Source organism: Glandiceps talaboti, chromosome 20 (assembly GCF_964340395.1).
Source record: "Glandiceps talaboti chromosome 20, keGlaTala1.1, whole genome shotgun sequence".
NCBI lineage: Eukaryota > Metazoa > Hemichordata > Enteropneusta > Spengelidae > Glandiceps > Glandiceps talaboti.
The window spans coordinates 5370680-5385220 of NC_135568.1; the positions used below are offsets into that span (position 1 = coordinate 5370680).

Here is a 14541-nt window from a genome sequence, read left to right on the forward strand (position 1 = left end):
GACGTCCTCAGCAAGATGTGAACCACAATTGTTCTTCAGTCAACCCAGCTGTATAAATGGGGACCTGGTAGGTCAGAGGTTGCTTTGTGAAGGATTTAACGCTATGCACTGACAGAGGCAGGAGGAATTGTTTACACCCCAGGAGGTTAAGGAACGTAAATATGGGCTTCGGGATATTATACCTGGTAGGTCTGTGCAGAGGGCAATATTCGATAATTGCATGTACATGTACCATGGTATGGTCACGACATTCGTTGTTGAGAGGTGCGTTTAAAAATGTCGTACCATCATTACCATCAAAGGAGAGCATAACTAAAGGTGATTCATCAAAGGCTAGGCCATTATTGTGAGCCAGTGAGTCTGAGTAATTTCACCGCTTGCACAAAAAGGGAAATCCTTCCATTGTGTGGTGGTGGTTTGTACAACGATAGGTTAGGCTAAGATGTCAGAAGGCTAAAAGAAAATATGTGAACAGTTTTACCCAGGGTAGGTTCAAACAAAGCTAGTCCCCCCATACCAGGGGTGAATTGGTGTAGACAATTGCACAAATTCTAGCCGGCTAATTGTGTTCCATGTGAACGTCGCTTGATTTGACACTTCCCGTGTGGTTTCTCATTGTTCATGTCACTCAGTTCCAGCACCAGTAATAATAGTGTAGTATTGATGTATATTGCCATAGAAACTGCACAAGTCGGAGACCGCAATATAAAAACTTCAAGTCACTATTATATTTTAATGGAGAAAATGCTTTGTATGATTTCTGAAGCCTACATAGCCTGAAGTACATGTACCTCAGAAGCTGGCCGACCACAATCAGTGGTCTTCTTTGTTATCATCCATGGCTCAGCACTCTCCTGCTAGCAAGACCAGTTGATATTGCTTATAAAACTTTCTATTTTTCCCCCCAAAGTTATTCTTGTAATATCTGATAACACTCGGCACAATGTAAACGTGATCCACAATCAAACAAACTGATTCATTAAAACTTTAAAATCGTTTTATCCAAATTTTCTGTCAATATCTGATGATAGATTTTGTTGAGCCTCTCACATATCGTAATCAACTTTAAGGTTCTAACACCTTCACCCCAAAAAGTAAAAAATAATAGTACTTCAATATCTGATGAAAGACGCCATTGAGACGTTCACTCCACGTAGGAAATATTTTCTGCAGTCAAGGCCAACTGATGTTTGAAAACTTTTTATCTTTTTTTTCATAAAAAAATCTTTTAATATCTGAAGACAGATATGATTGTTAGGACTCTCACTCAGCACATCAGCGTGCTGGGTTGGTGCCAGTTTATTCGTATTCACCAACATTCTCATTTCTGTTGAGCCATCAGCTGCCGAATTCAATCATTAATCATGTACTATTTGCACAGTTCGAGTGTCCAGAGGACAATTGTGTTCGAATGCTTACATCTCGTTCTGTCAGAATAGAAGATCGGAAATTCGCAGCTGTGCAAAGTTACACCCCATCAGATGCTCACAGGTGTTAGAAGAAGTCAGGCTGTTGATATTTCCCCGTGCTTTCGTACATGTATATTAGAGTTGTAGGCCAACAAAACGGTATCAAGTGTGTAATACAAAGCATGAAAGGTCAAGTAATGTCGTATTTCTTAGTATCATTAATAACAAGATCGACTACTAGTTCCCAGTGTAGTGACACTTCTTTTGATAGTCTCTCAACAAAATGAAGAAACATCAAATTCACAACAGAAAGACTACATTCTCATCACTGAAAGGCCTCTTAAGAGATGATTGATCAAAGGATTCAGAGACGACGTGGAAACAGTTGCAGTTGCGAGAGTTTGAATTGGGGGAGAATTCAAGATGGAAGTAGATTTTAGAAGTGTGTAAAACTTCTGTTTAGCCCTACTTGTGCAATGCTTACTCCTCTGACATTGTTGGTAAATGTTTAACCCAAGGATGTGGATTAAGTTAAAAATAAATCGATTGAACGAGAAGTACAAATTCTATATTTATTTTGAAAATATTTATTCAAGCTCACTAAGCAGTGATAATGACAACTTTTAGAATCATTAGCTGAGAGCATGTGAAAGCTGGAGTGAGGGAATGCAGTATCATGAGTATTCAATGTATAGAGGCCATATCGACATAAATGCAGGAGTACTTTTGTTGAACAGGTGAAGATATCTACCTTTGTCTCAAAATATTTGTGTCAGAATTATGGTTGAGTTGAGATGTCATTTAAGTCATTTAAGTATTTATGTACAAGAAATTGAGAAAAAATTTTGCTTTGATAAAAAAAATGTAGACATTTCATGTGCCTGCATGGTTTCCTTTGAGGGAACTCTTACCTTGGAACATGTAAACAACATGAGCTATGTACTGATGTAGTCAACAAGCTGGGTGTAAATACCTGCTGAAAGTTTCATCAAATCAGAGCAAATAAATGTGAAGTGTTTGTGTAATAATGACAATGTTCTCAGTAGGCTACTCTTACCCTAAGAAGTGTATTTGTAAACCTCACAGATTTGACCTTTGACCTGTGTGTTAGCAACAATTGGTTATTTTACTTAAAGTGGTTGCACTAAGCCTGTAAGTATGTGTAGGCTTCTAAGTAACCGATTATTCACTCTATGTTTTCCCGCCAAAAGTCCTCATCAAAAAATTTTTGTAATTTTATTGGAAATTCAAAATATATTTTAGAGCCATGTGATTTATACTATTCCCCTCTTTACATATCTGCTGCAATTTTTGAAGAAAAATCGAAAAAATTTCAATTTTTGAAGAAAATCTCCAAAACTCTGCAATGTCAGCCGTCAAGGTACTTGATATGTATCTAGTATCCAAAGTTCAATACTGTCAATAAACTCTTATTGACCTGAAGTGCAGTTTGTAGGTCGTAGGTGGATGCCTGGTGTTGTCGTTGGCAACTAGCCATAACAGTAATGTAAATCTTTGTTGTGGTCACTGTTGTATACCGTGGGACACTTTATCTTGTATGATTTTATTGTCTCTAATTATAATTATCAGATATGTAGCTTGGCTTTTATGTGCAGTGATATATAGTGACATAACATAAAGTTATTGAATGCATTTTTATGGGGTTTTTTAAAATTAAAAAAATGTAATTGAGCTAAAAAGTGTGAAATAGAAAAGGTAGAGATCATGTAAATGAAAGCTTTCATAGTAGATATTATCAGTGAATTTATAAATTTGGAACGAGGTGATGACAAACTTATAAAGGAATTGTTCAGAGGAACACAACTATGTTTGGTTGAATTTGCAAAAAATCTGAAATTTGTGGGAAATTTCTGAGTATATATTCTCTGATTAGATTATAATGTATCTGTGTACGACCATGCCCAGCCATGTATGACAAATGCCCTTTGAGTCTGTAGATCGTGAGAAGGTTAGATCGACATCAAAAGTCATTTAAATACTATCTGTGTATGTGTATATCGCACTACAGACTGCACAAAAACAACTGAAAGATTATCCTTAATAAGGTATTTTTGGTATTTTTCATGGGGGGGGGGGGGGGCAGAAGGTGGGTTGTTAAATACACATAAAACTTGTAAAAGGAACAAACTTTTTGTCAGTAGGAGAGAAAAAAAAGGTTGATCGTGTGCACATGTGTAGTCAAGCATAAAATTGATGGTATTGTGAATGTTCCCTTGCTCCTACAACAAAACATGTTTGTGGCTGGGATGTAAATGGAGTTGATATCATTGAAAAGTTTAGCATACAATCTCTGTCAAACCACACTCTCAACTCTACCATATATACATTCAGTGGTCAGTCATGCATTACATACTTGTTGATGACATCTTTGTCGTTCCCATGGGAATGCCAGTAGAAGAAATTTTCACTTTTTTCCAAAATTTTCAAAAAAAAATGTTTTGGTTAGCCATGTCTTTTTAGAACTGTTTTTTGTTGTATAAAGTAAAAGCTGTCAGAAATTTCCATAAGTTGTCTTTGAAGAGGAAATCAGTTGTTGAAAGGAGCAAATTCTCATGAGGTCCTTGGCTTCTGTAAGGTTGCCTGCAGGGATAGTATTCACAAGCTGTTGATTCGCATTACACTGTCAAACTTACGCTACCGTCCTTGTAACCATTTGATGGTAATTTGCCAACGCAATCTTGAAATTCCTACTTTCTTGTATAGATGGTAGCTGTGTTTATCAGCCGATCTGTTTTTGTAGTATTTGATCATAGAAAACATTCTTGCCACTCAGTAGATTTTATACAACTAGTCATGCCAGTACTTCAAAGCTGTCATCTTCAAACTATTGTATCTTTTGTTGATGATTTGAAGTACGTACAAGATGTGAGCTGTGGAGAAAAACATGTTTTGTTCCTTGTTTTCATGTTTTGATCATTTTACTCACTGTATTTCAAAACATTCATTAAATTCATCCGAGTGTGGCTGAATTAGTTGGGTGTTTTATGATTGGATGATGATGATGATGATGATGATGATGATGATGATGATGATGATGATGATGATGATGATGATGATGATGATGATGGTGATGATGATGATGGTGATGATGATGATGGTGGTGAAGGTGATGGTGATGATGTTGGTGATGGTGATGGTGGTGGTGGTGATGATGATGATGATGATGATGATGATGGTGGTGGTGGTGGTGGTGGTGAAGGTGGTGGTGGTGGTGGTGGTGGTGGTGATAGTGGTGGTGGTGGTGGTGATGGTGATAATAAATGATGGTGGTGGTGGGGATGATGATGATGATGATAGTGATAATGATGATGGTGGTGACGATGACGACAACAATGACAATGACGACAACAATGACGACGACAATGACGACGACAATTGATATTGATGGTACTCATGTCATTACCCTGTATCTGATATTGCACATATTAGGTTTTTATTCAGCTATCTCAAATCCTTTAATCAATACACTGATTTCTGATTCAGTGAAACTAACAAAAACTTGTTTTTATTTTACAGAAAGATGATGTGGCGTATAAAACCAACAGGGAGTTCCTGAAAGTACTGCTAAGTTTTCTACCAAAGATTGAAGATGAAAACAGAGAAGAGGTAGGGAATAGCAATATTCTGTTACTGTTGACATGAAAACGTGTCTGGCAATATTTTCCATAATTCATGGCTACAGACTGAATGACTCAGTAATGAGAAATGCAAATTACAACAGCAAATCATATACAGTAATCTTATTTCGGGCTCAGGGGCTGTGTCTTCTATGAAGACTTGTTCACTACTTCTTATTGATAACAAACATGAACTGACACATTTTGGAGCAGAATTGAAATTGTGAAAAAATGGCATTTTAATACAGAGGAAATTTTTGCCAGATTTAGACTTGCTTCATTCTTCAAGTTCAAGTTATGCCATTTTCAAGTCTTTTTGTCCAGAAACAATCCCTGTACACAGTCGGTGGACAGATACACTACAAGCTCAAAAAAAACACTACAGGCTCAAAAAAATTTATGTAAAACATGTACAGGTAATTGAGACTGAATTGTCAATATACATAAATTCTGAAATTATTTTCTTTATCTTTCATGTGACAGTTAATCAACTGCCAAGACAAAGTACAAGACGCAAAACGTGAGATCGAAAAATGTGATGAAAATGCAGCGCTACATCTTGACAATGCCAGACATCAACGAGATGAAGCTCACAAAGATCTGCAAGAAATCTTGACATTCAGGGAATGTATTACTAACCTTGTCTTGATTGAGAGAGATGATTGGTATGAAGTAAGTCAAATTTATCCCTTTTCTTATAGAATTAGATTTTGTAGTACACCTGATGATATTGATATGTGAGAGCGCCCTCAACCACTATACAGAGGCAATCATTACGGTTGTTAGTTCTCAAATTTAAAAATGTTGCACACTATGAATAGCACCTCAATCACCACTCTGAGGCATTCATTACTTTCAATGCTAGGTTGTTGCAAAATTTTGAAATATTTTGTACCCTGTAAAGCATAGTGCCGTTGTAAACTAATACAATTGCTAGTTTGTTGATAAATTTAGAAATGTGTACATTATGTAAAAGCACTCTAAACCAGTCTGCCATGAGGCATGGGTCACTGCAAGTGTATTGCAAAATCCACTAATATTATGCAGTACATACAGTACCTTCTATCATTACACTGTGACATGGTTGTTCACTGTAAACTGTTTTGGACAAAATTTGAAGCAATCCTAAGAATTTGTCGATGAATCATTTCCAGCTCAAGTCTCCAGAGGAAGATTATTTAACTTGTCAAGATGAGTTGGAAGATTTGAAAAATGAGGCTCAGTTGACAGCAGAGAAAAAGAAGCGAGCTGTGAGTGTGAGAGAGGCTCTGAGTGACGCAATAGTTGATCTCAGACAAGGCAAAGAAACTGTTGGCTTAGATTTCAGTTTATTGAATGGAGAGCGGGCCACTGATGGTAAGTTTGAGTTTTAGGTGTGCATCAAAATCAGGCTACATGGAACTTGAAGCATGTTTTGAAATGTTTCTGTATTGTATAATTTACTGTCTTTTTTTGATAGTATAAATCTTTACAATACAAAATGTTATCTTTTTTAAAAGGTGATTTCAGATTATCTTTCAAGTTTCTTATAGTCAATATCGTAAACAAACATGAACAAAGACACAAACATTATTTTGTTACCGTGGTATTTTGACAAGACAATAAGTTTTACCTGTATGCTACATTTTTTTTTTTGTCTATTTTCTTTCAGTATTAAAGAGAAGTAGTGTACCTAACATGTGGCAGTCACTCTCCGAAAGAATTGGGGTGGTAAGTGTATTTAAATGTATCTTGTCCAAATGTAAAATCTGCGAGTTGTAGGGAAGAAAGTTTGCCTTGATCATTCCATCACTTTATTAGCAGGTGTATATATATCCTTCGCATAACTGCACTGTGTAAAATCACTTGTACATGTGACCACTAGAGGGGGCAGTTTACATTTATTGTAAACGTGGCCATAGGGGGCGCTGTTTAGTTACGTTTATCAATGGTATCACAAGAAGACTTGAATTTGTTATGCTTCACATGTCTCTTTCGTACATACAGTAATCTACTTCATCTCGGAGAAAACATAATTATTTTTGTTGTCATTTTCACTTCTTCCTGTAAGTCTCAAAAGGTGACTACCAAATTGAAATCATAACACTGAAATCATGTCTTTATTTGTAGATGGCAAATTCAGAAAGTAATCCTCTTGGTCAGCTGCACATCAGATTCTGCAATCATGTTATCACCTTGTGTAAAGAGTCCATGGAGGAAGAACTCCTTAAAACAACATCTTTGGATAACTTCAGTGCTACATTACAGGTAAGTTAGATTGTTAAAATTTAAGTTAATAGACCTTTCCAAAATCAGCCATGGTGGCGCTCTACTTCCTGTCTGTGTGTACCTTGGGGGTATACAATGTATAGGTTACTTAGTAAATCATAGAGCACTGCTGCTTTCCTTGATGTCTGAACTATCCACAATATGAAAAACATCCCTGATTTACACTTCTACAGAATACCAAGGAACAAAAGCTCTTTAGAAACAACGGTACAATGAGGTGATGATACCAGTTTTTATATAATTATATTTATGTAACTTTTTTTCATTAACAGTTAAAGTCATCTCCTGGAAGTTCTGTTTCATCTATGGATCAACAGACACCGAGTAAAAAAGCCAGGAAGACCACTTCTCAAAAAACTCATGACAGTGACAAAAATTCAGAACTGAAAGAACACAACAAAAATCCATTAAAAGAAGTCACAGAGCAGCTATCAGTGGAGATTCAGGATCATTTTAAAAACGTATGGACATTTTTCTAGTATGCACTTTTTTACTCCATTACTGTCTTCCAATAGGAAGCTTGCGAAACCACCATCTTGAATATCCTGTTGCATCTTGGGAAATATGATAAATATGAATCCATCAGTATTGTAAACAATCTTGTCACATTGTTTGTAAACAAATAATGTAGTCATGGTTACCCTGACCATTATAGGAGGTTTATGCTATTGATAGCTTCAGATTAGGTACCAAGATAACTACAGATAATCCCATAGTCCTTTGCAACTGAGCATGCTCAGTCTTGATTGCAATACCCCTATTAGTACATTGATGGCATATGATGCGAGTAAGTAATAACGCAATTGTCACAGTTTTCAGAAGGTATAGGTATGGGTAGCTGTGGATGAAAAGTACTTTCACTTGAAATTTATTTTCCTGAGAAAAAAAATTCACCAGTAATTTACTCCTTTATGAAAGATATCATGGTAACTGAGTGAAAAAAAAAGGATTTTTACTTTCATTCTGTTTCTGAAAAAAAAAGGCCTGAAATTAAAAGCTAAATAAAAATTGTACTATTTGACAGTAATAATAACTGTATATATCACAATTTGTTTTCACAGGTGACAAACTTGATACAGAGAGAAGAAAATAATTTTGATACAATGTTTGAGAGAAAGATTTGGAGATGTTATGAACCCTATTTCTATGAGAGAACAATGGATGACTTGGTACATCTCTACGAAGTAAGTTATTTACTTAGCAATTGTTTGACATGTAAAATGATAACATGTTATGTAAGATGGCCACCAGTGGCAATGTCATTTTCCAATATGCTGCTGTTGGTCCAAGTTGTTCTCCAAGAACAAGCTGGTACAAATTAAGTTCAGAGTCCTGTAACTTGTATTTTCAGTGTGACTGTTTGATCACATTATTGAATACAAATGTTAAATTTGAATGTGTCTATATATACCTCAGATGCACCTTATAAGGGGTATGTGTTATATGGAGGCTAACAGTTAATCCAATGAGAAATAAGAAGATATATTGACTGCAAAACGCAGAGAGAGAGAGAGAGAGAGAGAGAGAGAGAGAGAGAGAGAGAGAGAGAGAGAGAGAGAGAGAGAGAGAGAGAGAGAGAGAGAGAGAGAGAGAGAGAGAGAGAGAGAGAGAGAGACAGAGAGAGACAGAGAGAGACAGAGAGAGGCAGGCAGGCAGGCAGAGAGACAGACGTACGTATGTACGTACGTACGTACATACATACATACATACATACATACATACATACATACATACATACATACATTGGACCATCAGTTTTCTAATACCTACAGTAGTCAACATGTTGTTTTTTATTTTATCTTTCAGCGAGCAAATGTACTTGACCAATGCAATCTTCGAAAGAACCTGCCATCAATAACTCTCAAAGAATTAGAAATTAATGAAGAGTGGATCCTAGAACTATTATCACATCCATTGGTGCTAGAAGATGGTGGATTTGTAGATGTCTCAAGTAGTCTTGCCAGTGCTCCCCACAGTTTGCAGTCACAGGAGAATATGCAGAGCACACCAACTCAATCTGATTACATGCAAACTGTTAAACTGCAAACTGAGCATGTGCAGAGTGACACTATACAAACTGAGCATGTGCAAAGTACAAGTATGGAAACAGAGCATGTGCAGTGTCCTAATAAACAAACTGAGCATGAGCAGACTGCATCATTACAATGTGTGGAGACTCAACCATTAGACTCTGTGCGTGTGCAAGAACGCAAAAACAGTTCTGAACATTGCATCTTGCGAACAAGAAAAACAACAGCAACTATGGAGAACAGTGACTGTATTAGCACTTCATCAGAAGAAGGTGTGTCATCATCTTCATCTACTGATTGGCATACTGTCCCAGTGTGTTTGACAGACATTAGCCACTTTGCCTCAATTGTGGAGAGGAAGGCGGACACACTTGACCGACAGAAACGAGGACAGAGGCAGATCTCATTACATTTGCCCGATGATGATGAGACAGATTTTTCAAAGGAGCTTCTTGAGAAAATTCAAACAAGTGTTGCAGGTGATGAAAATGGTGCTAATGATGTTGTGTTTACAGATGATGCTGTATCACAGGATAAAAGTGAGAACCTTTGTCTTAGGCAACAGAAGAACCAGAAATGTGTCTCTGATGACATTCTTAGTAATAACTCTTGCATAGAGGAACAAAACAGAAACAGTAACGATAATTTTGAAGTTTTCACCATCGAAACAGATGAGGACAATGATTCACTGTACTCTCAAGAAACAAATAGTTCCTCGCAGGATACGACAGCATCTCCACTTGAGAGTAGTGAGGAGGTTTTCTGGGCACTTCCAGAAAGTGAAGAAAACTCAGTAGGCCGCACAAGGCCTTGGACTTACACACACAATGCCCAAGATTCGTCCATTTTTAGTCAGCCAGCTCATTGCCTTCGTCAACAAAATAAATCTTTTGTTGAAAACTTCAGACAAACATTTAAATGTATCAGCAATATAACAAGTGAGTCGTCGTTGATGAAAAAACTTCAGTGGATGACAAAATGCCTACAGCAGCTGAATTCAACCATGGCGGAAATCTTTAACCAAAAATGTGCAGGTATGTAATATCATATCGTGACCCAAGTTCTGAAGAAAACATTTTTGTTAGTATTATATGGTTTTAGTTATAGCGTGTTCCTATAGTAGCGACTATAAGTATTTCTAGTCATGTGGGATGTCACTGTTAAAGTGGCCATATGGATGAGGATTGGGTATTTTTTTTGTTGGATTTTTAATTTGCAAAACAGTTTTATCATGGCTTCGTACATGTAAAATCAATGTGAAACAACATAGACTAAGTTTGTGATTGTAACTCAATTCAGTGCAAAAAGTTCAAAAGTGTGTAAAAAAAGTTTGTTATTGTACATACAATAACAAAGATTTTTACATATTTATCAATCTCCTGCAATATATTGAGTTACAACTAAGTATTTTGGATATGTTGTTTCATATTGATATTTCAAGTAGGAAGCCATGATAGCATCGTTTTATAAATTAAATATCCAAAATAATTACCCAATCCTCATCCATATGGCCACTTTAATGATGACCTCTTGACCTTTCTTCTATTCTGTGTCGTGATGCAGATCAGCACAGTGCCAAATGTAATTTAAATGAACTATCTATCGTAAATATTCTTATTGGGTGATAACCCAGTGTATGGAGTATGCTGTAATACATGTCTTGAGTGCAAATTGGTGAAGGGATGAGAAAACTCCTTGTCCAGGAACCTCGGTTGTATCCATGTATGGAACAGAATACCACGTTAAAGATTCAGTGCATGTGTTTCCTTAGGCCAATAATCTGAATATCTCAAGAGAGAATTTTTGGATGAACACAGCTATTTTGTTTTGATATTATATTTCTCCTAATTATTTGTTTTGTTATTTGACCTTTTACAGATAACCCCAAGTTCAAGGCTGTCACTGGTGATGACTTACCAACAATTCTGATTCTTCTGTTAATACACGGCACCCCTGAAGATATTGCCTCCCTTCTTCCACAGTTACAACTTATGTATGACTTGGTAGCACCATTTGTGGAGAACGGTTGTCATGGTTACTCCTTGACTCAGTTTCAAGTCGTCTACGGGTTTCTGTTGAAAAAGATGAAGCAGGGTATGAAGCTACATAGAGTCTCGTACACTACATCAGTTTAGATAACAAGGGATTGCAAGATTCACAAAGAAATCTAGGAGATCTCGGATGTGGTTGGATCCATGCGTAAACTTCAACATACCGAGGGTTGTGACTTTCACTATAGTTGCAATTGATCGTGCCTATGTATAAAATAACTACAACTTTTCGGAGGTTGTGACACTCCACACCTTCAATGATTTAGTCCATGTGTATACTTCAACTCATTGATGGTTGCAACTTACACTGTGTTGCAGATGATGGAATCTGTGACTTACATGAAGCCTAAGATAATTGGTTCAAATATGATTGGTTCAAATGTGAACTTCAAGTAAGATGATTGGTTCAAATGTGAACTTCAACTAAGATGATTGGTTCAAATGTGAACTTCAACTAAGATGATTGGTTGAAATGTAAACTTTATAACTTATTGATGATTGCAACTTTTTGCATGATTTTCATAAAACATGTAGTAACAGTCGATGAAAGAAAATTATAAATCATTTTCAGCCAATGAGCAACTGTCTGATATCACTGACAGCCACCATCTTAAATTCGAAATGCTTATGAAGCAGATCCCTTGGATTCTGCATGGATGTCTGTTAGAAGTCCCAATCAGTCTAGGCAAATGAGAATCAACAAGTTGTAACACCAGGATGTTGACCTTACAGATCAGAAATACCAGGATGTTGACCTTATATTTCAATAATACCAGGATGTTGACCTTACAAGTCAAAACCAGATTAGATACTTGTAACAGTTCCAGTATTTTCCCAAAGCTAGTTCTTTAAGTTTATATGTGCTTTCTAAGATTTTGCTAATCATGCTTTTTAAGATTAGCAATTTAAAAACTATTAAAGACCAAAAATGACTTTGGCATACTGTGCTTTCTCGAAAACTGCGTCGCAATTTCAGAATTATACAAAAATACTATGCAACAATTTTTCTGAAACAGATTTTAGTGTAAAATACTTTTGTATATTTCCTATTGATATATTTTATACAGATCTTTAACAGAAATTTGTAAAAACTTGGATGAATCTTAGCAAAATGACCAATTTGGTATTTAGAGTTAGATTATGAAACCTTGCAAAGAAACTAATGAGAAAGTATATTTTCAATTTCACAGATTATAGGTACATTGTTTTTACATTTCATGTCAAAAAAATGTTGTAATATTGCTCACAAATCACTTCTGCATCCATTCCATGAAAATTTCTAAAAGTTAAACTGTTTTGTTAGACTGTAAGATATGCTGTGTTGTTCCGCCCTCACTGGCCTCCTCTGACTGGTGTGTGAGGGCGCCCTATAATGGCATACCCTACAGACTACTTTTGTGTGCTTAGAACTGTTAAGAAGAAGATAATGGATTAAAGTCTTTGAATATCCTGGCAAAACTGCTGAATTAATATGTAAATATATGTATGACCAGCCTTCCTTATATGACAGGTCCATTAATATGTTAATTATGTATGACCAGCCTTCCTTATATGGAAGGTTTCTATTCAAGATTTTAATACATATGCAAATTTATTTTATATTGTTTTTACAAAAATGTGAAAGTGTGAAATTATTATTTGTTGTGCTGTTTTGAATTGCTTTAGTGTCAACTGTATCATTCGTGAATGCCAAACCAGGTCAGATGTTTATGCAGTTTGATTTACATTTTTTGTTGTTTTTTTGCTGAAAGTGTTCAAATTTTCAGATATTTTGTATCGACAGAAAACGGTCATTCATATTAAACTGTATGATATACTCTGTCAGTGGCAGCATTGTCAAGTGATGTAGAATTCTATTACGCTATGTTAACTTGATATAATATTGTGTTTTCCTCCTAACTATGCATAATATTTGCAAGACAAATTGACCCAAAGTTGTACATTTATATAAATATTTGCTACATACTGCTGCCCTCCTGTGTATACATATTTCATTTCTGAGAAAAATTTTCTGACTTTGAAGTGTTTTTTTTTATGAGTGTTATTTAAATATTCAGTGATCGTGTGTACTTTGTTTTGAATTGTGCATTTGAAAACAAAACCACCTATAACAATGCAGTATTGATATGATTTCTTGTTCATTTTTTTCCATGTCTTAATATACACTTATTACCTGGCTATAAAGACACAAGTAGATGTATGTTACCCTGAGGACTGTTATGTAGCAACGATTCCCCCAAGACTTAAAAACTGAGACAATAATTGCTACATATTAGCATGAGGTGTAATATGCTGTCAACTAGTGCCCGAATAAGGCAAGACAATAAGTGTTTTATAACACATCACATTCTCAGGCATATATTCTTTCCATAGTCAAAGCAAATACCCAATGACTTTCCGACTGCTACATGAATATTGCCCTAGGGAGAATAGAACATGACTACTGCCCCTATATGCAAATTTTAGGTCACTATGGGTCAGTAGTCCATACCACATGATACCGTCTAAGCCAATCACTGAAGGTTATATGAAAATGATGTGTTATAAAACTGTATAAGATACTAAATTCTCCTGTACAGTTAAAACTTTGAAAGCAGATAATACTTTATTTTTCATATAAATCTTTGCAGTGGCAATTTTCTAATCTATTTTGATATAAATCATGTCGGAGGAAGTCAATTATGTATTTTATACAGAACTTGTACAGATATTTGTGCTTTTCAGAGATTTTTAATGTGTTTTGTTATCAATTGTGCATGGAGGGTTTAATGACAATGTATATTCGAGACAATGATCTGTAAATATTGCAAGGTCTGATGATATGAAAATAAAGACGTTATTAAGAGTGGTTGACTGTACTCAAGTTATAGTATAGCTCATCTATAGTGTGTGTGTGTATGTCTGTGTGTGTATGTATGTGTGCGTGTTTCTGTGTGTCTGTTTAACCATGCGTACATGTGTCCATGGCTGCATGTCTGTGGTGCGAACTGATTCCCTTAATTTTCTGTTTCATCGCCTCATGAATAAAACAAAAATCAGAATTCTTTATCAAACTTGTCACAACGCGATTAGAGATCGATGCGTGAAGGTGCCTCATGATCACGGCCAACCATAAAGACAAATTGTTTTTTTTTAAGTCTATGAA

At 35.8% G+C, this 14541-nt stretch overlaps 1 protein-coding gene across 1 annotated transcript in view; it reads left to right on the forward strand.

The window, feature by feature from the left end:
- LOC144450473 (uncharacterized) overlaps positions 1-14240 on the forward strand; it is a 40113-nt gene extending 25873 nt beyond the window's left edge. The window contains exons 5-13 of the mRNA XM_078141088.1: positions 4947-5036; positions 5531-5719; positions 6202-6403; positions 6699-6757; positions 7157-7294; positions 7588-7776; positions 8377-8499; positions 9122-10379; positions 11224-14240. Of these exons, the coding sequence (XP_077997214.1) occupies positions 4947-5036; positions 5531-5719; positions 6202-6403; positions 6699-6757; positions 7157-7294; positions 7588-7776; positions 8377-8499; positions 9122-10379; positions 11224-11480 (2505 nt within the window). The 3' untranslated portion in view covers positions 11481-14240. The remainder of the gene's footprint in view (positions 1-4946; positions 5037-5530; positions 5720-6201; positions 6404-6698; positions 6758-7156; positions 7295-7587; positions 7777-8376; positions 8500-9121; positions 10380-11223) is intronic.
- The last annotated feature ends 301 nt before the right edge of the window (positions 14241-14541 follow it).